Below are 19932 nucleotides of genomic sequence, written 5' to 3' on the forward strand. Positions count from 1 at the left end.
ATATTCTTACATTGAAAAACAAGGTGAAAATAATGAAATCAAACCTGTAATATTTATAAAACAAAAGGGTTTTTCACAATATCTTAGAACCTTTTAGCAATAAGCCTGAAAAGGTTTAAAAGAAATACAACTGAATTTCCATTTTGAATTATTTTAATAACGCTGTCCCCTTTCCCCCAAAAAACTGTATGAATAATCAAATTAGTGGGGAAAATCTTCATTCTTTCTTACTTGGTGTGAATAATTTGTATTTTAAATCCAGTCTCGGCTCCCTGTACCAACAGGGAAGATGCTACAATAGAGGAGGTAACTGCAGAATGGACAAATCCCAACAGCAGATAATCCACATTTCTGTTTGACTGAAAATGTATCATTCAGTCTTTTAACATTGCATTACATGTCCTGAGTATAACTTGGTTTCAAAGAAACCTCTATTTCAGGGAAGGTACTAAGAAAGGATGATCTGGGTCTATTGTAGATAGCTGGGCAGTAATACACACACATACACACACACACAACATATATCATATATCACATATCATATTATCATATATATATGAGAAGAAATCAACAAGGTGGCATTTTTGTGGTTTGGCAGAGAGGGGATGATAGATATGTACAAAGCTTCCTTCCAATGATAATATTTAATTATAAATAACTCAGTTAAAGAACTGAGTTTCTATGAATCATCTCCAAGAGAAAATTTTTAAAAACCTGACTGAACATGAGGGGCATGCAATACTCAAAGACGAATTTAATTGAAATGAGGCATTCCCTCTTTCACCATGAGGCCAGTCAGACTTTAACCACATCCATTCTTATAGGTGCATAGATTATACTATTCTTTAAAAGATGTTCTACTTCAAAATGCCTTCCCAGCCCTGCTGAACTAAGAAAACAAAATAGCGATGTCTTTCCATCCATACTTTGCCAGAATGAAGGTGATCATCAGATACAAAAATATAACCAGAGAATTAAGTAATAATTAAATAAGTTAGAATTTCACTGATAAGCATTATAGCGGCTGATATAAAGTTACTGTCTACAACTCAAGATCTCTCCACCTATTTGCCATCTAAGCACACAGTCCTCACAACCAGAGAGTGTTCAACCAGCAACACCAAACAAAAGAAGATGAATACAAGAAAGGCCATGAATCCATTGCTATAGCATCAACAACAGAATAAAACTGGAAAATAACCAATTTTTTCCAGATGCTATAATTTCACTAATTAAATATCTCCTTTAGAAATCAATAATGCTTTAAGGGAGAGAAAAATTAGAGTGCTTCCTAATTCAAGCTCTTATTATTAAACATAATTTTTAGTATAATTCTAAGAGAGGAAAAATAGATATTTACTTCTTCAATACAGTCTGGAGTAGTGTCTTTGTCATTTCAAGATAATTTCTGAATTACTGTATGACCGTCTATAACATCTCAACAGATATCTCTCCTTCCTAAGATTCTTACTATGAGCAACTAGCTATACATTGACCTTGACCTGAATCTTCAGAAATAAGAATGGAATTGCAAGAAGATATACATGAAAATGCAAGTTTTCTCATTAGTTTAACAGTTGGAAGATGTTCCAATCCCAGGAAGCACACTAGGAAAATCCCATACTTTATACCACTTTGCAAAGTGCAGGCTGGCACACTACCCTCTCTGCAGCTTTGAGATCCAATTAGGATGTAAGTGAAAAAAATTACATTCTAGTTTTCATTCCCCACTGGAATATTTTTGGTGATTGCTCACCTAAAGAAGATGGCCAGATTTGGGTCCCTTTTAGCATTCTATGAAGGCACAAGAGAAGATTTATTTTCAGTCTTTTTCAGGCAAATTAATTTTCATATGATAAGTTTTTGTTTCTCATTATTTTTAATGTTTTAGTAAAAAAAAAAAATTGAAGAAAGAAATGTATATTCTGTCAAAATGCTTCCATTATCCTTTGCTGAAACCAGTAGGAGCTTTTAGATATGAAAATGGGGCCAGACGGAAACACTTTATGGGAAAATCTGCAGTGGAATGGTTTTGATAATGAACATGCCTAGAGAAATAAAATCATGAATGCTGTATGTGTTGCGGGGGAAGAAACTCTTATCTTCAGTTGGGTTCTGTTTCCCTTAGAGAGGCTTACGTTACCCTACAATCAATAGGTCTCCAATTAAACAAAGAAGATTTACATATGCTGGTGCATTTTGGAGCTAATGAAATTGGTCTAACAGTTTTAATGAGAGTACGGCACAGGCTAGAAGGAGAATTTAGGAGTCACCATATGTAATTGGGCCTACCTCCTTAATTCTGATCATTAACTTTTCTACTCCTACTTCCTTTGGCCTCTCCCAACATAGGATAAGTAACCATGCCAAAATGTAACCTATTTAGTAAGGACAGACAGACAAACAGGCAAATAAATGCTCACTAGAAGTAAAAGTACGATTCACAAACACTTTCCCTGCAGAGCAAGACACTTTGGGGTTCAGCACCCCCCAAAAAAGAAGAAAGAATAAATGTGCCATCCTGAGGAAGAGGGTCCATTTTTAATCAAGATCATGCTCTTTAAAAATTCAAGCATGAAATTAGAATCCTTTATTTCCCCTCCGAGCAGGGCACCTAGCACACAGTAGGTACTTGATAAATGACTGCTGGTATAAAGATGATTTCTTCACAAAGAAGCTGGAACAATGGATATATTACCTGATCACCTCCAAACCACCTTTTCTAGCTAAACAGTCCAGATAAAAGTCAAGACCAAGATCTCAGAGGGGAAAACAAATAATCTGAACATTTTCTACAAATAGTAGCATCATAAAACCTTTATTTTCAGAATTATGATTATTCACATGTCAATAACTCCTTTAGGTTACCATGAAACTTTGGATTTGGGTGAAGAAACAAAAGTCGGTTAACATGATAATGTGAGAAGGAAAATCATCCTAACCAAACAAAAAAAAGGCATAAATTCAGTGTTCCTGAGTTGAACAAAAGCTATATGTTACCTAGTTTTTAAATTCATATTATAAATGTCTCACATTTTTTTTTGTTTGGTTTTGTTCAACCCAGATTTTCCATTCAGTCACCAGATCAAGAAAGATATTGAATACATACTAGGTGCTGGGCCCTACATACCTCTCCAGGGGAAACAAAAATAAATACAACCCAGTCTCTGCTCATAAAGAAATCACAGCCCAGTTTGGAAGACAGATCATTTTATTATGATACATTAAGAGCTAATAGTGAGTATACTACAGTGCTAACAAGACACTGTGGGAAGGCAGGGAAGGAGCCCTTAGCCCAATGCTGGGGTAAAAGAGGGCCTAAGCAATGTCTGCCAATTAAAGGTGAATGAGGACAGTCTCAGTAGAAGGAATAATACAAGGAAAAGAACAAACAAAATATATATACGCACATACTACAATATAAAGCATGGCCAGAGCCTTAGGGGAAACAGGCAGGAAGACAGCCTGCCCTTGTGTATTCCATGCACCAAAATTCTCATTTATGTCCTTGCATGTGCTCTCTCCAGTGTCAAGGTCAGCTGTATTCACTGTTAATAAAGAAAAGTAATGTACTGACTTTATCCCACATTTGTCTAAAGACACCTTACCCTTATTTAAATACTGCAGCTACTCTCTTGATTACAAATAGGAACATTCGATAACGCACAGCATCATGAAAGGGGCCTCGTCAGAAGCACGAGTCATTCCACACACTAAGTCCCTTACATCCTGAAGCCCCCTCTCAGAGGTCAGCTCCTACCTCTACAAGTTCAAGGATCCCAAGCTGACACATTAAAGTTTATTGAAACATCACCCTGGTGGGAATCTGCAATTGGGGATTCAGTCCAAATTTAAAGACAAACAATCCCTTTTCCAGATGCTGGACTTAGACAATGAGAATACCCTGAAACAATTTCCTTCCAAATAATGGATTTAGAAACAGAAAAGGGTGTTATATTGCAGACTCATTATTCTAACCTAAATATATATGATTTCAAACATATAACATTAATGAAGTCTGCTGATGGTTAATGTGTTCAGTTTTATTCATATTACACGGAAAAAAAAGGGAGATTAAAGAAAACAGAATAAGGCTAGATCTGTAAAAACGCTATTCAAGATTACAAGGAAAGAAGGTGTGGGGGAGGAAGTGAGTGGGGGTGATTCTCAAGATTAGTAGCAAAGACAGAGATTTTCAAACTTGTTAAACTTTCATTATTTGGAGATAAAACACTCTTAAAATAAAGGAAACATCAGTGATTGCTAAAATCATCAGGTAAATTCTAACGTCTGTATCCAGGTGGCTTATTTAATCTGAAGACAACATGGTTCTCCCTAGAGGAACTGAACTGCTAACATCCCATGAACTCTATCAAGTTTGCCTCACTTCTCTTCCTGACTGTAAAACAAAGAAATCTGTCTTCAGTTTCATGATGTCCCACATGGTACTGTGACTAATCCCCAACCATTTTTATTTACAGTGTTCAGAGTGAGTTTCTATGACAATCCCATGCCATTCCCAATGTTACACACAGATTTTCTGCCTTTTGAAAATAATTACAGAACAAATCATTTGTTCTGCACTCTATTCAAAGAAAAGCACACATATTAATGGCTGGACAAACAGATTTCACTTTCAGATTAAACAATAAGCAGATAGGAGAGAGAGAGAGAGGGAAAAAAAAAAAAAAAAAAACAAAGAACCTCCGCTATACACTGTTTGGGACCACCAGATTTTTGGGTTGTTGTCCGTGTTTCATTTATCAGACATGCGATAGTTCTTCTCCTTCCTATCACCATCTGTACACACTTTCCCAGAAGACCCTCACAGCTGTCCCATTAACACACTAACACACACTCGTGCATATAGGACCTCTTCCGTGCTGTCTAAATGTAATACATATCTGTTTTCTTTTCACAGGAGAAAGAAAGACAAAGCAGCTTGAGACCTCGGACAACTTAAAATCCACTTCAGTGTAAAAGTCTCGAGATTGCTAACTTTCTTCGGAGACAGAGCAAAACAGAGAATTTAAGTGGCTATGCTACAGAGACTTGGCTGTGTTTTAGGAACTACTACCAACTGCCAAATGAATTCACCACGGCTTGCTCTCCAAGGCCTTCCCTTCCTTTCTGTTTGTCACTCCCTCATTCTCCTGCTGTTTAGTTTTCCTATAACTCTGTTTTATACTTCAGCATTACTAGAAGGATGGCCTCTAAACAAGAAATAGAACTTTTTTGTGCACCACCAGATTTCTTTAAAGAAAACATGCCACAGTGAACTATTAAATAATAAAACCACCTGTGCCCTGTCCTGTATCTGCTTGGGCTTTCTTTCCATTTACATAGGTATTTTTTTTTTTAAGATTTTATTTATTTATTTGACAGAGAGATAGCAAGAGCAGGAACACAAGCAGGGGTAGTGGGAGAAGGAGAAGTAGGCTTCCTGCCAAACAGGGAGCCCGATGCGGGGCTTGATCCCAGGACTCTAGGATCATGACCTGAGCCGAAGGCAGACGCTTAACGACTGAGCCACCCAGGTGCCCTACATAGGTATTTTTGACATAAGAAAACAAAGCACGTACCACTTACTAGAAGTACCATCAAATGACACAATCCCTCTACATATACCTGGTACACTAAGACCTTATGCAATACTGAGATCCGGTTCTACGAATGTTTAAAACTTCCTATGGGCTATTAGTTTGTAAGGATCCTAATTCAAAAACATCAAACGCTTTAAAATCTTAATTTCTGGGGGCGCTTGGGTGGCTCAGTCGGTTAAACCTCTGACTCTTGATTTCAGCTCAGGTCGTGATCTCAGGATCGTGGGATTGGGCCCCACGTTAGGCTCCGCGCTCAGTGCAGAGTCTGCTTGTCGTCTCCTCTAAATAAATAAATAAATAAATAAATAAATAAATAAATAAATAAATAAATAAATAAATAAATAAATAAATAAATAAATAAATAAAATTTTAAAAATCTTAATTGCTGAAGAAATTTCATCCAAGATGGCATCAACTCATCTCATAGTATTTTCTTCAGTTTTGTATCCTTGGCACTCAGCATGGTGCCTAACAGGTAGTAAGCACTCACAATATGTTTGCTGAACCCAGTTGCCAACGACATGGTGGAATCTGTCAACAAAGGCAACCAAGGTAGATTTTCTATGCCAACACCAACCAAAAAGCATCCACCTTGATGCACATGATAACAACAGGCTAGAATTGCACTCCACTTGATACAAGAACGTTCTATCTTCAGAGCTCCTGGGATGCAGCCACTTAGTGTCTTTATCTTGTAAAAATGAAGGTTTCCTCTCAGTTTCCTTCAAGGTTTGAAACTCTGAAATCTATTAACAAACCAGAGAAAGCTCTAGCTGCTCACTACTTTTTAAACTTCAGAGAAACCCATGGCTTTCAGCGCTATTACATACTTCCAAGCAAACACCTTTTATCCCGTCCATAAATTCAGGGGCGGAGCTCAGAAAGCCCAATATCTTGGGGAATACCTTGGAGATAAAAAGCCCTAACCACTAACTACCCATCCTCCTGCGGACATGTTACACAGCCTCTCTGATTCTTCACCTGCACAAAGGCAATTATAAAAGCTCCCCTGCCTAAGTTTAAGGTTTATATGAAGAGCTAATAAAATAATATATTTGAAAAGCCAACTTAAATATTATAGAGGTTAACCACACAAGTCTGGGTTCTGATGGATCTGGCTTTAATCCTGGCTTTGCCATTTACTATTGGCAAGACCTTGAGTGAGTTCCTAACACTCTCTGAGCCTCTCTTTCCTGAATAACAGGAGTAACCCACAACAAAAGTCGTCCGCCATCTCTACTCACCCCCACCACCCAACATGAAAAATTCTCCAAAACTTGGAGAAGTCCAAAAGGAAAACAAAATAGAAACAAAGAAACCCACGCAAAACCAGAGAAAACCATATCCACAATTTAGGAAAACCAACAAAGCCAATCCTAAGAAATGGCACCCAGAGATGTAAACTCCCTGAAGTGCCCAAAATATTTAAGAGTCTATCACAGAATGCTCTAGTACAAAGCAAAATGCACTGTTACAGCTGCCCTGTCTTCACTTTCAAATAAGGGGATGGGTAATAAAGGGCCAAAAATGTGCATCTCTAAATGTGAATCTATGTTCCTCTCCAATCTATCTGTTTCCATCCAATTCTGCTGTCTCATGACAGGGCTTCCCTTACTCAGCACTGCCCCCATCCCAGAACCTCTGAGGCTCAACTGCAAATAAAGTAAAAAGCTATACATAATCAGTCTTTATATAGCAAAATTGAAAATGTCTCTCTTTGAAGAATTACAAAGCTTTCTGTCTGAAACCTCTGACCTTTCTAGAGAAATCAGAGTCACTGTAGTTTAAAAATGTAGGTGGTAAAAGTACAAAGGATTACATTTATCCATTTTGCATGTTTGCCATCTTTTCTGAGATGAGGAGCAAATATCTTTAGAACAATTAGTTCTTCAACCCTAACATTTCAGGCTGTAATATCCTCATTCTCTAAAGAGCTGTATACATCCTGGGCCCGATGAGATGGCACTTTTCTGTTAATTACTATTCCCACTTTACTTTACAGAAAATCTAAAGTACATGAATTCCAGAACCTTTTTTAAAAAATAAGACTTTTTGTCCACACAGTGAATAGACCAAGAAAATAATAAAAACTCATTTGAATCTTATTAAAAACCACTGTAATTCTTGATTGGGTGGGGAGGAGGAGAGACTTTCAAAAGTCCATTTAAAAGAAAAAAGAATTCTTTTTTTTCTTTCTTTTTTTTTTTATTTGACAGAGAGAGACACAGCGAGAGAGGGAACACAAGCAGGGGGAGTGGGAGAGGGAGAAGCAGGCTTCCCGCGGAGCAGGGAGCCCGATGTGGGGCTCGATCCCAGGACCCCGGGATCATGACCTGAGCCGAAGGCAGACGCTCATCGACTGAGCCACCCAGGCGCCCCAGAAAAAAGAATTCTTAATAAAAGTCCTTGTCACATATTAAGAGACCATACAATAAAAGTATTGCAATGACTATCTTTCCCTGACAGGAACATACAACAATAGTTATGCTGTTGAACAGCATCAAGTTACAAAGACTTCATTCTCAGAAGTTACTTGAAACTACTCTCCAAAAGAAAACCTCTACTATTTAAAAGAAGGGGAGGAAAAGCCGACTAAATGAATCAATCAGAGACTTTAGTAACCTAGTCATTTTTTCTATAATATGCATCCATGCAAAAATCTTGCTATGGTCATACAAAGATACTAACCAGTTTTTGCCAAATTCTTACCCAGAATCTTTGCCTGATCTTAAACGTCTGTAACCCACTCTTTAACTTCCAATTACTTAATGCTAAAAATATTCTCTCAGGTATACACTGTTTTCTATCAACAACATTTTTAGTGTCTAATATTATTTATGAATTGTATTTGGCATAAAAGATGTTTATGATTTTCACTGCTGATCTGCCATTATGTCTGAGCCCATACAGCTCTATTTAATAGTATGCCACGAAGGTTTACATGCAGATACATAGTATCTTAATTACTCATTCTATAGTGAGCTCTTTAAGCATCTCCATTCCTCACTCATTTGGAATGTTTAAAAATGCCACGAAGAAGGGCTTGATGTCATCTTAACACTGAAATCCATCTGTCTATGGCCCTCTTTTGACTTTACTCCTTCTGCAGCCAAATTTTTCACAAAAGTTGATGAGAATTTGTCAACCTAAGGACTTGTAATGTCAGCTCCTTTGAAAGGCAATGGAGTATTTGAAAGTGACAATGATGGGATCCTGCATGTAGAATATTCACTTTATGTAGGAGTTTAAAATTAAATAATCCCTTTAAGATTAAAATACGCAGAGTTCTAAATGCTTTCAATAGGGGAAGAGGCAGACACATAACAGAAGAGGTAGTTCTGAGTTTCCCATAGTAAGTAGTATATCCCTAATTTTAAAAATTAAATGATAATTGATATTGTAGCAACAGAGTTCCTATTATCCACTGACAAATATCTTTCCATACCAAAAATTACCACTCAGAGCAAGCTATATAACTCACCACAGATACATCTTCCCCAACAGAATGAACATGTTGTGCTACCCAATCATGGGCTGGCAAAATTACAAAAGGAAATAAAATCACCCAAACCATAGCAACAAAGACAACAGCCTGATAATGGCAGATGCTAAACAGGCATACATAGAAATTTTTAAATAGTATTCATTTTTTAAAATATGTTTTATTGTTACTTTTCTTTCATGTCACGTTTTTAACCTATAGAGCATTTCAAAAATATCCATTAAAGTATGTTTATGAATATATATGCTCTGGAAATTATTTCCGTTTGGAAACTCATAGGTTATTGGGACCACCATAAATACTCATCAGAGACCTCAAAAGGTAGGCAGTGTGGAACAATGGGTGTGAGTCTTATTTTTTTATTCCAATCCTCTTATTTCCAGTTTACACTTTTATTTACATACTTCAGTTTTCCCTTGCTGGCATAACTGATACTCCACAACTTTTAGATTTATGAGCATTTCTAAAAAAGAAACTTAAAAAGGAAGCTACAGTTCTATTTTATTCAATATAAGTTCAGTTCAGCAGCTTATTTTTTAAATAAACCCTAGAAGACTTAATATACATAAATGAATATAGTACAAATTATAATTACTGGTCCTTTTTTTTTTTTCTATTTACAGTTATAAAATTCACGTTGAATGAGGCTTTGAATTTTTGCACTGAAGTCATTAAGAACTAATCTTGCCTAAACGTAAAGAGATGAAAATAAGGGCATTAAATAAATCCATCAATAAATCAGTACATTTAAGGAGATTAAGACAACCCTTGTTCTTATTTTCAATTTTTCTCCTTTCTCTTTTAAATTAAAAAACAATTTTAAACTAATAAGACTCAATTTTTGCTTTCTTTTAAATAATTATACACAAGGCCATAATCAAAGGATCTTTTTGGAGCAAAGCAAATTTTAAAATTTTCAATCTAATCATTAAGGGAAGTTAGAAATATACCTCTTGTGCACATAAGAAAATATGGACAGAATTTATCTAGTAAAATATTACATGCAATTCTGATTTTTAAACTAATGCTTGCTTTAATTCTCAGTGGCTTCCCAAAGCATCTAAAACCGATTCATCTATCTTACAAACAGGAAAAAACATTTCTTAAACCTGTGTAATAATGCTTCTATTCACCGAACTTCAACATTCTAAGAACAAGAAAGAACAAGTCACTCCAGATTTTTGACCCCAACCCTGACAAAAGCATAAGAACCTTTTCTCCCTCCCCTAACCAAGTATGGCCTCATCCTGTGCCTATTTTACTGGACTCCACAGTAAAATATACCTCCATGGGAAGGGTCAGGATTTTGACTTTTTTTCTTTCCCTCTGATTCAAGGTAGGTGTGTGATACCATTTAAATGACATCCAACCCCCAGACAACAGGACATAGACAGGGATACAGAATGGATCTAAACCATATGGTGAAGAGCACTGGGTATGGCATCAGAAGGCCTGGCTTTAATCTTACTGTGCACCAGTCACTTGGACCCTCTGAGACTTTATTTTCACCTGTACAAATGGAGAGTGCATTACTTATTTGCAATATTACTGTGAATTTAAAAAAAGAAAGAAAGAAAGAAAGAGAGAGAGAGAGAAAGCTACAATGTATGGCAAAACTTAGTATAAGGCTTGCCGCAAAATAGACAACTCAATAAAAGTTATCTGCCTTCCTGCCTTCCTGTCTTCTGTCTCCCTTTCTCTACTTTCGATTGATTGAGGTCCAAAATATTTACCACTAGGAAAGCATGCAAAAGCCATGAAGAGAAATAAGTCTAAAGGTCTCAAAGAACACTAAAATTATTCCACTTCAATCTCTAGCTATTATGATCATCCTGATCATGTCTGCATTTGGGATTAGCAATATCTTACAAAAGAAGACCAACGCTCGCCAAAATACATAACAAAATAAAAAGAACTTCTTTCTCTCAATTTTATCTTATTTGGTTTCTTTGACAAACAGAACGGCAAAAGCATCCTCTCTACGGAGTTGCTGCAATTTGTCATTTGTGGACTTATTTCTTTGCCTCATAAGCCATGTTTATTTAACTAGAACATTAACAGGAGGGCTAATTTTGTTAGAGAAAATATACTTTTACACTGTGAAATGATCATAACAAAACATGAAAGCACTGTTCTCTAATATTTTGGGAAAAACCGAAGGTAAAAGTCATTTCTGTCTTAGCAGCAACTGGAGAATCCTGGCAAGTTCACAGGGACGCTAAAGTTTGGATCAATAATTTGTATCTTACAGTTGCCTAAGCAACAGTCAAAATTTTGATGATACCATAAGTTATCACCTTAAAAAGCAAAATGGTAATAATAGCAAACATCTCAGTAACTCCTTTTCCAAGTTTATGTATGCCACCGTATCCCTTACTGGCTGGACCCTTAAACGATCAGAAAGAATTTTTGCAAAACTTTTCCTCTCTAAAAATTTTAATAGAAACTCCAAAAGCCCCAAATAGTCTCTTAGTCTGAAACAAACTATGCAAAAAAAATGTGGGGAGATGGATTATAAAATTCTCCACTTGATATCTTGCTGCTCAGGATCCTTTTACAGTCATTACTTAAACCAAAACACTTTTGAGAGCATCTCCATTTGCGATTAAATTCACGGTTTTATGTTTCTCTTAACAAAGAATGCCAGTTCATTCATTCTCTTCCTCCTCCACCTGACTTCTTCCTTCCCCTTACCCCACCTCCCAAGGATTTACAGTTTATAACGTATTTAAAAACAAGACCTAACCTCTAAATAACAACAGGGAAATGATTGCTGAAATGGTAATCAACCGGAGTTTTGCACCTTCAGTGAATTCAATCTGTATTTCATGTGTTTTCTTCTAACCTCAAAATTGCTCTCAATAATCTATACTAACATTTGCGAGCAATTAGAATTGTTGCTGCTTCTGTGCAAGTTTTAAAAAACCGACAGGCCATTCTGCATCCTCTGGAAGCAGCTTGAGGCCTTAACCAAGTGAAACACCCAGTCCTACTGTGTACAGCAGTGACCACAACAAAGGCTGTGGTTTCTCCCACACTAGCCCTAAATAGGTTTAAATTAATGCTATTCATCACTGGGTGGAAAAGAAGACAAGGCAAATCTAAGCCAGCAGCATTGAGAAATTTCTTACCAACACTCACACCTCTTAGCCATAAATGAGCTGACCTCCGTTCATGAGTTTACTCCAGAACAACACTTCCTCCCTATTCCAATACCCTCTCTGCCTTTGAATTTCCATCTTTTTCACTACACTCTAGATAAAGGATACTGTTACTACATTCTAGATAAAGGATCTTGTTACTACCCTCAAGTTAGCCAAAAACCGTCAAGGATACAAAAGCCATATTTATCTCAAGTTTGTTGACTGTTAATGCTATTTCCTTTGAAGAATTAAAAGATAAATAAAAAGATAAATGAAATTTTTTAGAACTGTGCATACACCAATGATTTAGAATGGATTAGTGAGCCACAAAATCCACCCTGAGTTCAGTTTAAGGTTGGAGTAAGAATTTGAGATAGGGTGGCACTTACTCTTTTAATTTTAAACATCACTGTACATTAGTCTTACACCTTCTTTTTCTAAATACGGCTTATTATTATAAATCACAGGAACTAACTGCATAACTTTCTATTAAAGAGTTTATTAAGGTGCTGAAAAAGTTTAATTACATAATGTATAGCCTTAAACTTGAGCATAAATACACATACACATGTACGCCTGCTAACAAAATATCTTGAACATATTTTAGATATGCAATACTGCCGTAAACTAACATGGTAAGTTACCCCCAAATTAAGAAATTACCATAACTCATTCAGCATAAAATTATAAGCTATCACAATTTAACATTTTCATTTAGTATTTTTTACAATAACTATTCTGTATGCACTGAAAACCTCATGCATAGAGTTATACTGTATTTAAAGTACCAGCTTTTTTAAAAAACAAATCATTTGCACTGCTCTCAACAGCCCTCTGTGTGCAGCCTGAATGTGCACACACAAGCACACGAAGCACACACGCGCTCATACACAGACACTCCTAATCTTACACCTGCTCTGAAGCAGTAGGAAGTGAATTCTCAATCTGTCAACATGACCATCTGGTCTATCTGCATATCACGGCTTTCTCTATTACTATATGAAGGAATGGCAATCACGAAGCCAAAATAAAACTAAAATTCACCTGAATGGGAGTATCTCTCTCTTTGTTGAAATGGAATAATACGTGGCATATCAGAGCAAAACTAGCAGGATGTAAATAATTGAAAATGAGCATTCACAACAGCATAATTAAATGAACAATATGGTTCAAGTAATGGGGTCATCAGTAAGACTGGCTGTACAGGTTTCCAGAACAGGTACGAGACTTCCAAAGCACCGCAAACAGTTCTTCCGGTGAGTGGCAGGACCGTTACTATTCCTGGTCCAAGCAAAACTAAGGAAAGGTGGTAACAGGGGTAGCGTGGAAGCAACCAGTAGCTACTGTACTAAAACATTACTTTGCAAAAATGATCCCTCTCTACCTTACAGCTAACACTCCTCATGCTACCATTAGGACAAATTCAATTCACTCTGCCACTAGGCTAATTAACAATGACAGTCATTACCTGACAAATTTTGGTCATTTATTAGTCTTTCAAAGCAAATTTTAAGGCCACTAAAAAAACTTCCAATCTTAGAAAATTCCTCATCTGCAAAAAGTGAAGATGCTCATGGCAATTTAACTTTTGGGCCTGACACCACTGGAAAATTAACAAAGGCTTTACTTAGTTGATTTAAATTTAATTCTATTTATTTAATTTTACTTTCTCAATGTCTCCACACAGCTGCCTCAGAGTTTCAATCCACCTCACAGCAGGTAATAACTATCAAAAATAAATTGTGACTCTGTCATTCTGTGGTGTACATACAGCAACTTACCTCTATCCAAGAGATGAGTCCTTAAAAAGTCTAACCTCTTTTTAAGTCTAACCTCTTACAAAATTTAACTAAACTGAGAATCTTTCTAGAATCTGATTACATTACCAGAAGTTATACAGACGCAGTTTAAAAAAAAAAAAAAAAAAAAAAAACTCTCCAGAAAGTTCTCGGTTGAGTGCCTACTAATGAACAAAGGTTAACTTTATCTAAAAGGTCAAATGCCTGGTGGCTAAGGTTATGACCTTAACAACTTAAATTGTGACCTTGCCACGTGCCGGGTATATTGTAGATTCTGATACAGATCATCTGGTAAAGACTGGTCATAAATTAGCTTTACTGTTACACGCCCACAAAGAAAACCATTTGCCACAATTCCATAATATCTTCAAGTTGTCATACGATACCTATGGAAGGACGACTCAAATAAAGACCAAATGAAGGGCATAAAATGGTTTTACTCTTTTACATTTTTAACGAGACAAAATTCTCAGGCTTATGGAATCACTCCAATATCATTACACTTGTTACTGTTTATCAGCCACAAAATACACACCGTTCTAACGCCACTGGATTTAGAGGGGGGGGGAAATTGGAATGTAGTTTAGGTATTGTATTTTAGCATCTCAATAAGTCTTTGAATAAATCACCTGCACTTTTAAAAAACGATTGATTCTGCACTAGCCTCCAGCATTTACATGTGGGTCCCAAGATTTCAACCTCCTAGCAAAGAAAAGGCCGAGGCATGAAGCAGTAATTATTGTGCACATTTTTGGAAGGGGGAAAAAAAGAAGTCTCATTTGGGGGGCTATCTAGAAGGGAAAACGGCATTTTGGAGGGAAAAAAAATTACAACACTGTAAAAGGGGCGGGGGGGGGGGCGGGAATCCACGATAGGTGAAAAGGCCACAATGGTTTTGGCATGTTTCTTGAAGCACGTTTCAGAGTCTCTGCCTCCTGCCAATACTGGCAAGTTCTCAAAACTTTTAAGGAGGTAAAAACACTGTTTAGTGTTTACAAATCTTCGGGATTCTAGCAGATGCTTGTCAAATCAGTTGTATTTAAGTTGACCCATCTACCTCATATTTGTATTGGCAACCAGCTTCCCCTCCACAAGTAACAGGTCTCTAGATCTCTGAAATCAAATGTGAAGTATCCCCGGCCAAAAGGCCCTTACTATTCGCCTCGCAACCGTCCCGTCGCGAGCACAGCACGGCGGCCATCGCGGCATCCGGGAACGGCGGCGCCCTTCCGAGGCATTCTGGGAAACGCCAGGAGCGCCAAACCGAACGGCAGGCTGAGCCGTGCTGCCGTCAGCAGCTCTTTCCAAGCAGCAAGGATGCCAGCTCTCCGGAGCAACCTTCTACCTGTCGCTCCACCGACGCAATCCTGCGGGTCCCGAAACCACCAGCAGCCCCGCGTTAGCTCCGCGATCGGGAGCAGCCGCAAGGGACAGACGGTCGGCGGCGACGAAAGAGAAGACACGTGATGGCCTTCGCTCGGAAGGCTGCAGCTCTTCAACTCGAAGGGAAGTATTTTCACCAAAAACTCAGAACGGGTGCTGCTCACAACCGACCAAATCGGAACCGGTATTCCCCGTCGAGGTGCCTTGGAAGGAAGCACACACCAGGATGTGTACCACCTGTGGGCACCCACGTTTTTCTCTCTTGGTCCAATTAGAGCCTTTCTTAGAACTGATAAAGGATTTACTTTTCGAAATACTGAGAAGATTAAACACAAGACCCTAAAGCGTCCTCCCTCAAAGCACTGATAACTCCCATCCTTTTTATTTATTTATTTTTTTGCACCTTGCCTTTCCCAATCAGAACCTCCACTTACGTACGCAAATAAATTTTTCAAAAATTTAACTGTGCTTTTTCAATAGAGAAAACAAAGTAACAATAGGGTGAAAAGGGGATTAAGAAAGGAATACTTGTTCCTGTCTAGAGGTCATTTGAGAGGTGTTGCCTTTTCATTTCACTATGCAGAACAGGCGAAAGCAACAGGAACTCCTTACAATTAAGTATACATTCTCCAAAACCCAAATATTTGAAACACTTACAGATCACATCCTCTAAAATACTCATCTATCCTCTGCCAACAGAATGCAAATGATAATGTGACATGCTTGCAAAGTTAATTTCTCCAGTTTCTTATGTAAGGACAGATGGATAACAAAAGTTCTCTTTCTAAAACATATATTGAGAAAAATAATAGAGAACAGGCTATCAGCTGACTTCTTTTTTTAAAAAGCTCACATTCTTAGAATTAAAAACATTTTGCAAAACAGTACAGTGTTGATTTTACAGGTAACACCTTTCTCCTTTGTGAAAAAAATACATAAATATATGAACCCCCAAACAGCCTACTGGTAGGATTCCACAACCTTCTTTCTTCCATCTGGCTCAAGTAACTGCCATGAAGGTAAAATCTAGCAAGGCCCATATGTACATATAAAAAGTCAACAAGTTACACAAGACCTGAGCTTTCCCATAACACAATGAACCTTTTGTCTAAAACAAGGCAAAAGAAACAAAGTAAAAATGCATTCTTTTAGTCAGTGCCCAATAGTTTTAGCCTGAATGCTAACTCTGAATGCTATAATATACACAGGTAAAACATGCCTCGAAAACGGCCTTGAAACAATAATGAATCTTATCACCAATCAAAGCAACTCACTGAATCAATGATCAATATCGATTTCTCGGTGCATTCATGCACCACACAGGTTGGTTACTTTTAAGATTAACCTTACCATCAATTACTTAAAGAGCTGGTTTGTTTCTCGCTCAGCTATCCTAGACAACACGACAAATTCCTAAATACAAAGCTACTAAGTTTGTGTATTCATGTGATTCTTTTTCCTTCATAAATGATCAGCAATTTGGTAGTACTCTTACCACTTCTTCTTAATTAGCAGGGGGTTCGAGAGGCCCCAGTAGGTTAAAAACACACCCAGAAGATAAGCAACCAAAAATACTGCCTCACCACCAAACTCCATGCTTTTTAAACGAGATCACTTGCCATTTACAATATTCCCTTTATTCCAGCTCTCACCCATCATCAAAAACTGCGATCTAAACATATCACAGAACTACCAACACCTCTGATAACACTACTTGCCAAAAGAACTGAACTTGGTGAGAGTCCTCTCAAAGCTACACTTTTCCACCTGAATATAGGTGTGCCCTCGGACACGGGCAGCTTCTGGCTGTTCTGACTCGGGTTTACCTTTGAAAGCACATTGTCTCTCTGCACTGTGGCCTGCAACTTAAGCGGATTCGGGTATGGCCCCGCACATACAGAGGTCATCAGAAAAGAAACACACGAGGAAGTGGAACCACTTCTCACCATCGCACTTACCTGCTGCATGCACAAAGTATGCCAAATATAAATCGAGTTCCTTAACAGAAACCCCTATGTGATGGGGCTGCACACAGAGCCCTGGATTCGAGCACTGTGGGGACTTTACAAGGCGCTCGCCATCAGTACTTTCGAGCGGAATACCTTTAAATAAAATCACCATAACAAGGTCCAACCTCCAGACTTTATCTGCCTGGCGAAGGCAGTCAATTCTTCGCATCTTGCCTTTCTGGTCTGGGTTGGAAAGAACACAACATGGAGGCTTTTTCCCCGTAACTGTAAGAACAAAATCCTCTCGGTACTCAGGTCGGATATCTTTCCTTAACTTGGCCAGAAGTCGAGATGCCCACTTCTGCTTGACCTCTGGTTTTTCGCTTAGCAACTCATCCTTCACGGCTCTCTCTTCTTCTTTTGACATACGCTTTTCATGTTTTTTGAAGTATTTTCGTTTTCGGGCCTGCAGGTTGAACCATGTGTAGGCGAAGGCTCGGACGTGGGGCAGAAGTGCTTCAATGAAAGGATGAAATTCATCCTGGAGAAATGAACAACAACAAAACTGTAACTATCAAGAAAACAAAAGGAAACAACTTTTCTTCAGATGGTCACTTTGGAAAAAAAAACAAAAAACAATGCTTATTTCCCTTGCAAGTTGACTCGAGCATTACAGTACCCAAATTACACAGAGGATGCCTATGGGAAGTCTGAGGGGGGGAGAAAGAAAACTGTCAGTATCATGTCTCACAATCTCAAAGAAGAAAATGGCTAAAAATTTTAAAATGTGTTGGTATGTTCACCAAAGTGCACCGGGATCTACTGCCGAGCTTAGGTCCCAAGTCCTTTAGACAGTAAGTGAAATGTACTGAAATGCTTACAACAATATATAATCTTAACCCTACTTCAAGAAAGGCACATCTAATTCTGCTGCAGCCTTGACCTCACTACTTGCAGTACACCCAGGGCTCGGCCGCCAGATTGGCAAATCCTAAACATCTAGATGCCAGTCAATGTTTATGGAAGTCTAGGAGCAAAAAAATCATCTCCACGATCAATGAAAACAAAGACTTTCCCTCTAAAAATACTGCATGGAGACGCTAATCTGTGTCTTAGGCATTTTGGTAACATCTTAATTCCTTCTTCAGGATTACAGTTGCATATAATTTTTTTTAGTCAAAAACTTAGAAAAATCTGGCATATGCAAAAGATGAATTTGATATTCTTCAGGCTGAAATAAAAGATCTACTTCCAAGACATACTTGCTGATACTATGGGAATGAAACAAAAAGAAAAAAAGGGGGAAAAATAACAAAGAAAAGCATACATGCCAGATAGTAAATAGAATGCGTCATTGTGACAAGAGGGTTGCAACTAAATACAGTTAATTTTGTGAAATGCCTTCGGTAATAATCATCCTTTAAAAAGAGAATCTTTATTTAATTTTTGAAATTAATATTTCAGGCTTTTTCTCACAAGGAAATAGAGAACCTGGTACATTTAATGTTTACGAGACTCCAGGAAAACCCTCACGGTTACCTCTTAAGATTCAAGTAATTTGAAAATAAAATTCAATTTAAAACATTTAAATTTTTCTTAGTGTCTTATGAAAATGTTTGATTCTTTTACTTGATACTTTCTTAGGAAATATAAATATAAAATCAAAGAAAAATTAAACAGTAACCTCCACAAAGCTTTCTGAGTACATCTAACTTTTGATTAACCAACCCACACTAATCTTACATAACTTCTCTCTGCCGCACAAAACCCCAAAAGATAAATTATTTACTTTCAAATAAATGAGGATAAGAAAACCAAAAAGATGCTTGATGACTTTTTTTTTAAAAAAGGGTGTAGGACAGACAAATATTATAAAATACATTCTTTTTCGGTTTGTAATATCCACCTAAATATACACTTTGGAGGCACAAGTAACTGCAATGTCCAAAATATTATTACTATAAAGAAATTATTAAATTTTCAAATGTTCAAATGTTAACTGAGTGGTTAAAATTGGAAAAATATTTTATCAAGTCTGTTAAAATATTATAAATTATAATCAATCATCTAAACACTACATATGACTATTTTTTAAAGTACATACTAATGTAATATATAATAAATCACTTCAACAATTGACATTTATCTTTTTCCTCTCTAAACAAATTTTAGGCTCTGCATTTCAAATTTAGCTTTGAAAACTGCTCTTTTTCAATAAAAATCCAAAAGAGAAGTCAGTTTTTATAACGTGTGCATTCTTCAAGTGGAGAGGGAGCAGAAAAAAATACTAGAATTATATTATTCTTTACCATAAACATTTTAAATTTCTGATGTTTAAGAATCTTTCTTATTGCCATACTTTAAAAGAGAGAAATAGTGGTGGTGGGATGGGGGGCTTTTTCAAGTCACAGTTTATCTAATAAGGTATACGCCAAACCGCAAAGCATTTAAACATTACTAAATTCTGAGCTCATCCTTGAAATGCTCTAAAATACATAAAATTGGGGTTTGAAACAGTCCTTCACATTGACTGATTTTCTTATATACACAGGA

At 37.1% G+C, this 19932-nt stretch overlaps 1 protein-coding gene across 18 annotated transcripts in view; it reads right to left on the reverse strand.

Annotated features, from left to right (window-relative positions):
* The window catches only part of NFIA (nuclear factor I A), a 369091-nt gene that overhangs the window by 340441 nt on the left and 8718 nt on the right, over nucleotides 1–19932 (reverse strand). For 17 of the 18 annotated variants that reach the window (XR_006794514.3, XM_054512839.2, XM_054512843.2 and 14 more), the window contains exon 2: nucleotides 17389–17920. Coding sequence is in view for 17 of the 18 variants with exons in the window: in XM_054512839.2 (XP_054368814.1) it covers nucleotides 17389–17920 (532 nt within the window). In the remaining variant the exon portion in view is untranslated. Of the gene's footprint in view, nucleotides 15634–17388; nucleotides 17921–19932 lie in introns of all 18 variants that reach the window. The other variant, XM_064589058.1, reaches the window with a different exon arrangement.

This window comes from Mirounga angustirostris, unplaced genomic scaffold (assembly GCF_029215605.1).
Source record: "Mirounga angustirostris isolate CCGP_5_RB_7025 unplaced genomic scaffold, mMirAng1.0.hap1 SCAF_4, whole genome shotgun sequence".
Classification (NCBI taxonomy): Eukaryota; Metazoa; Chordata; class Mammalia; order Carnivora; family Phocidae; genus Mirounga; species Mirounga angustirostris.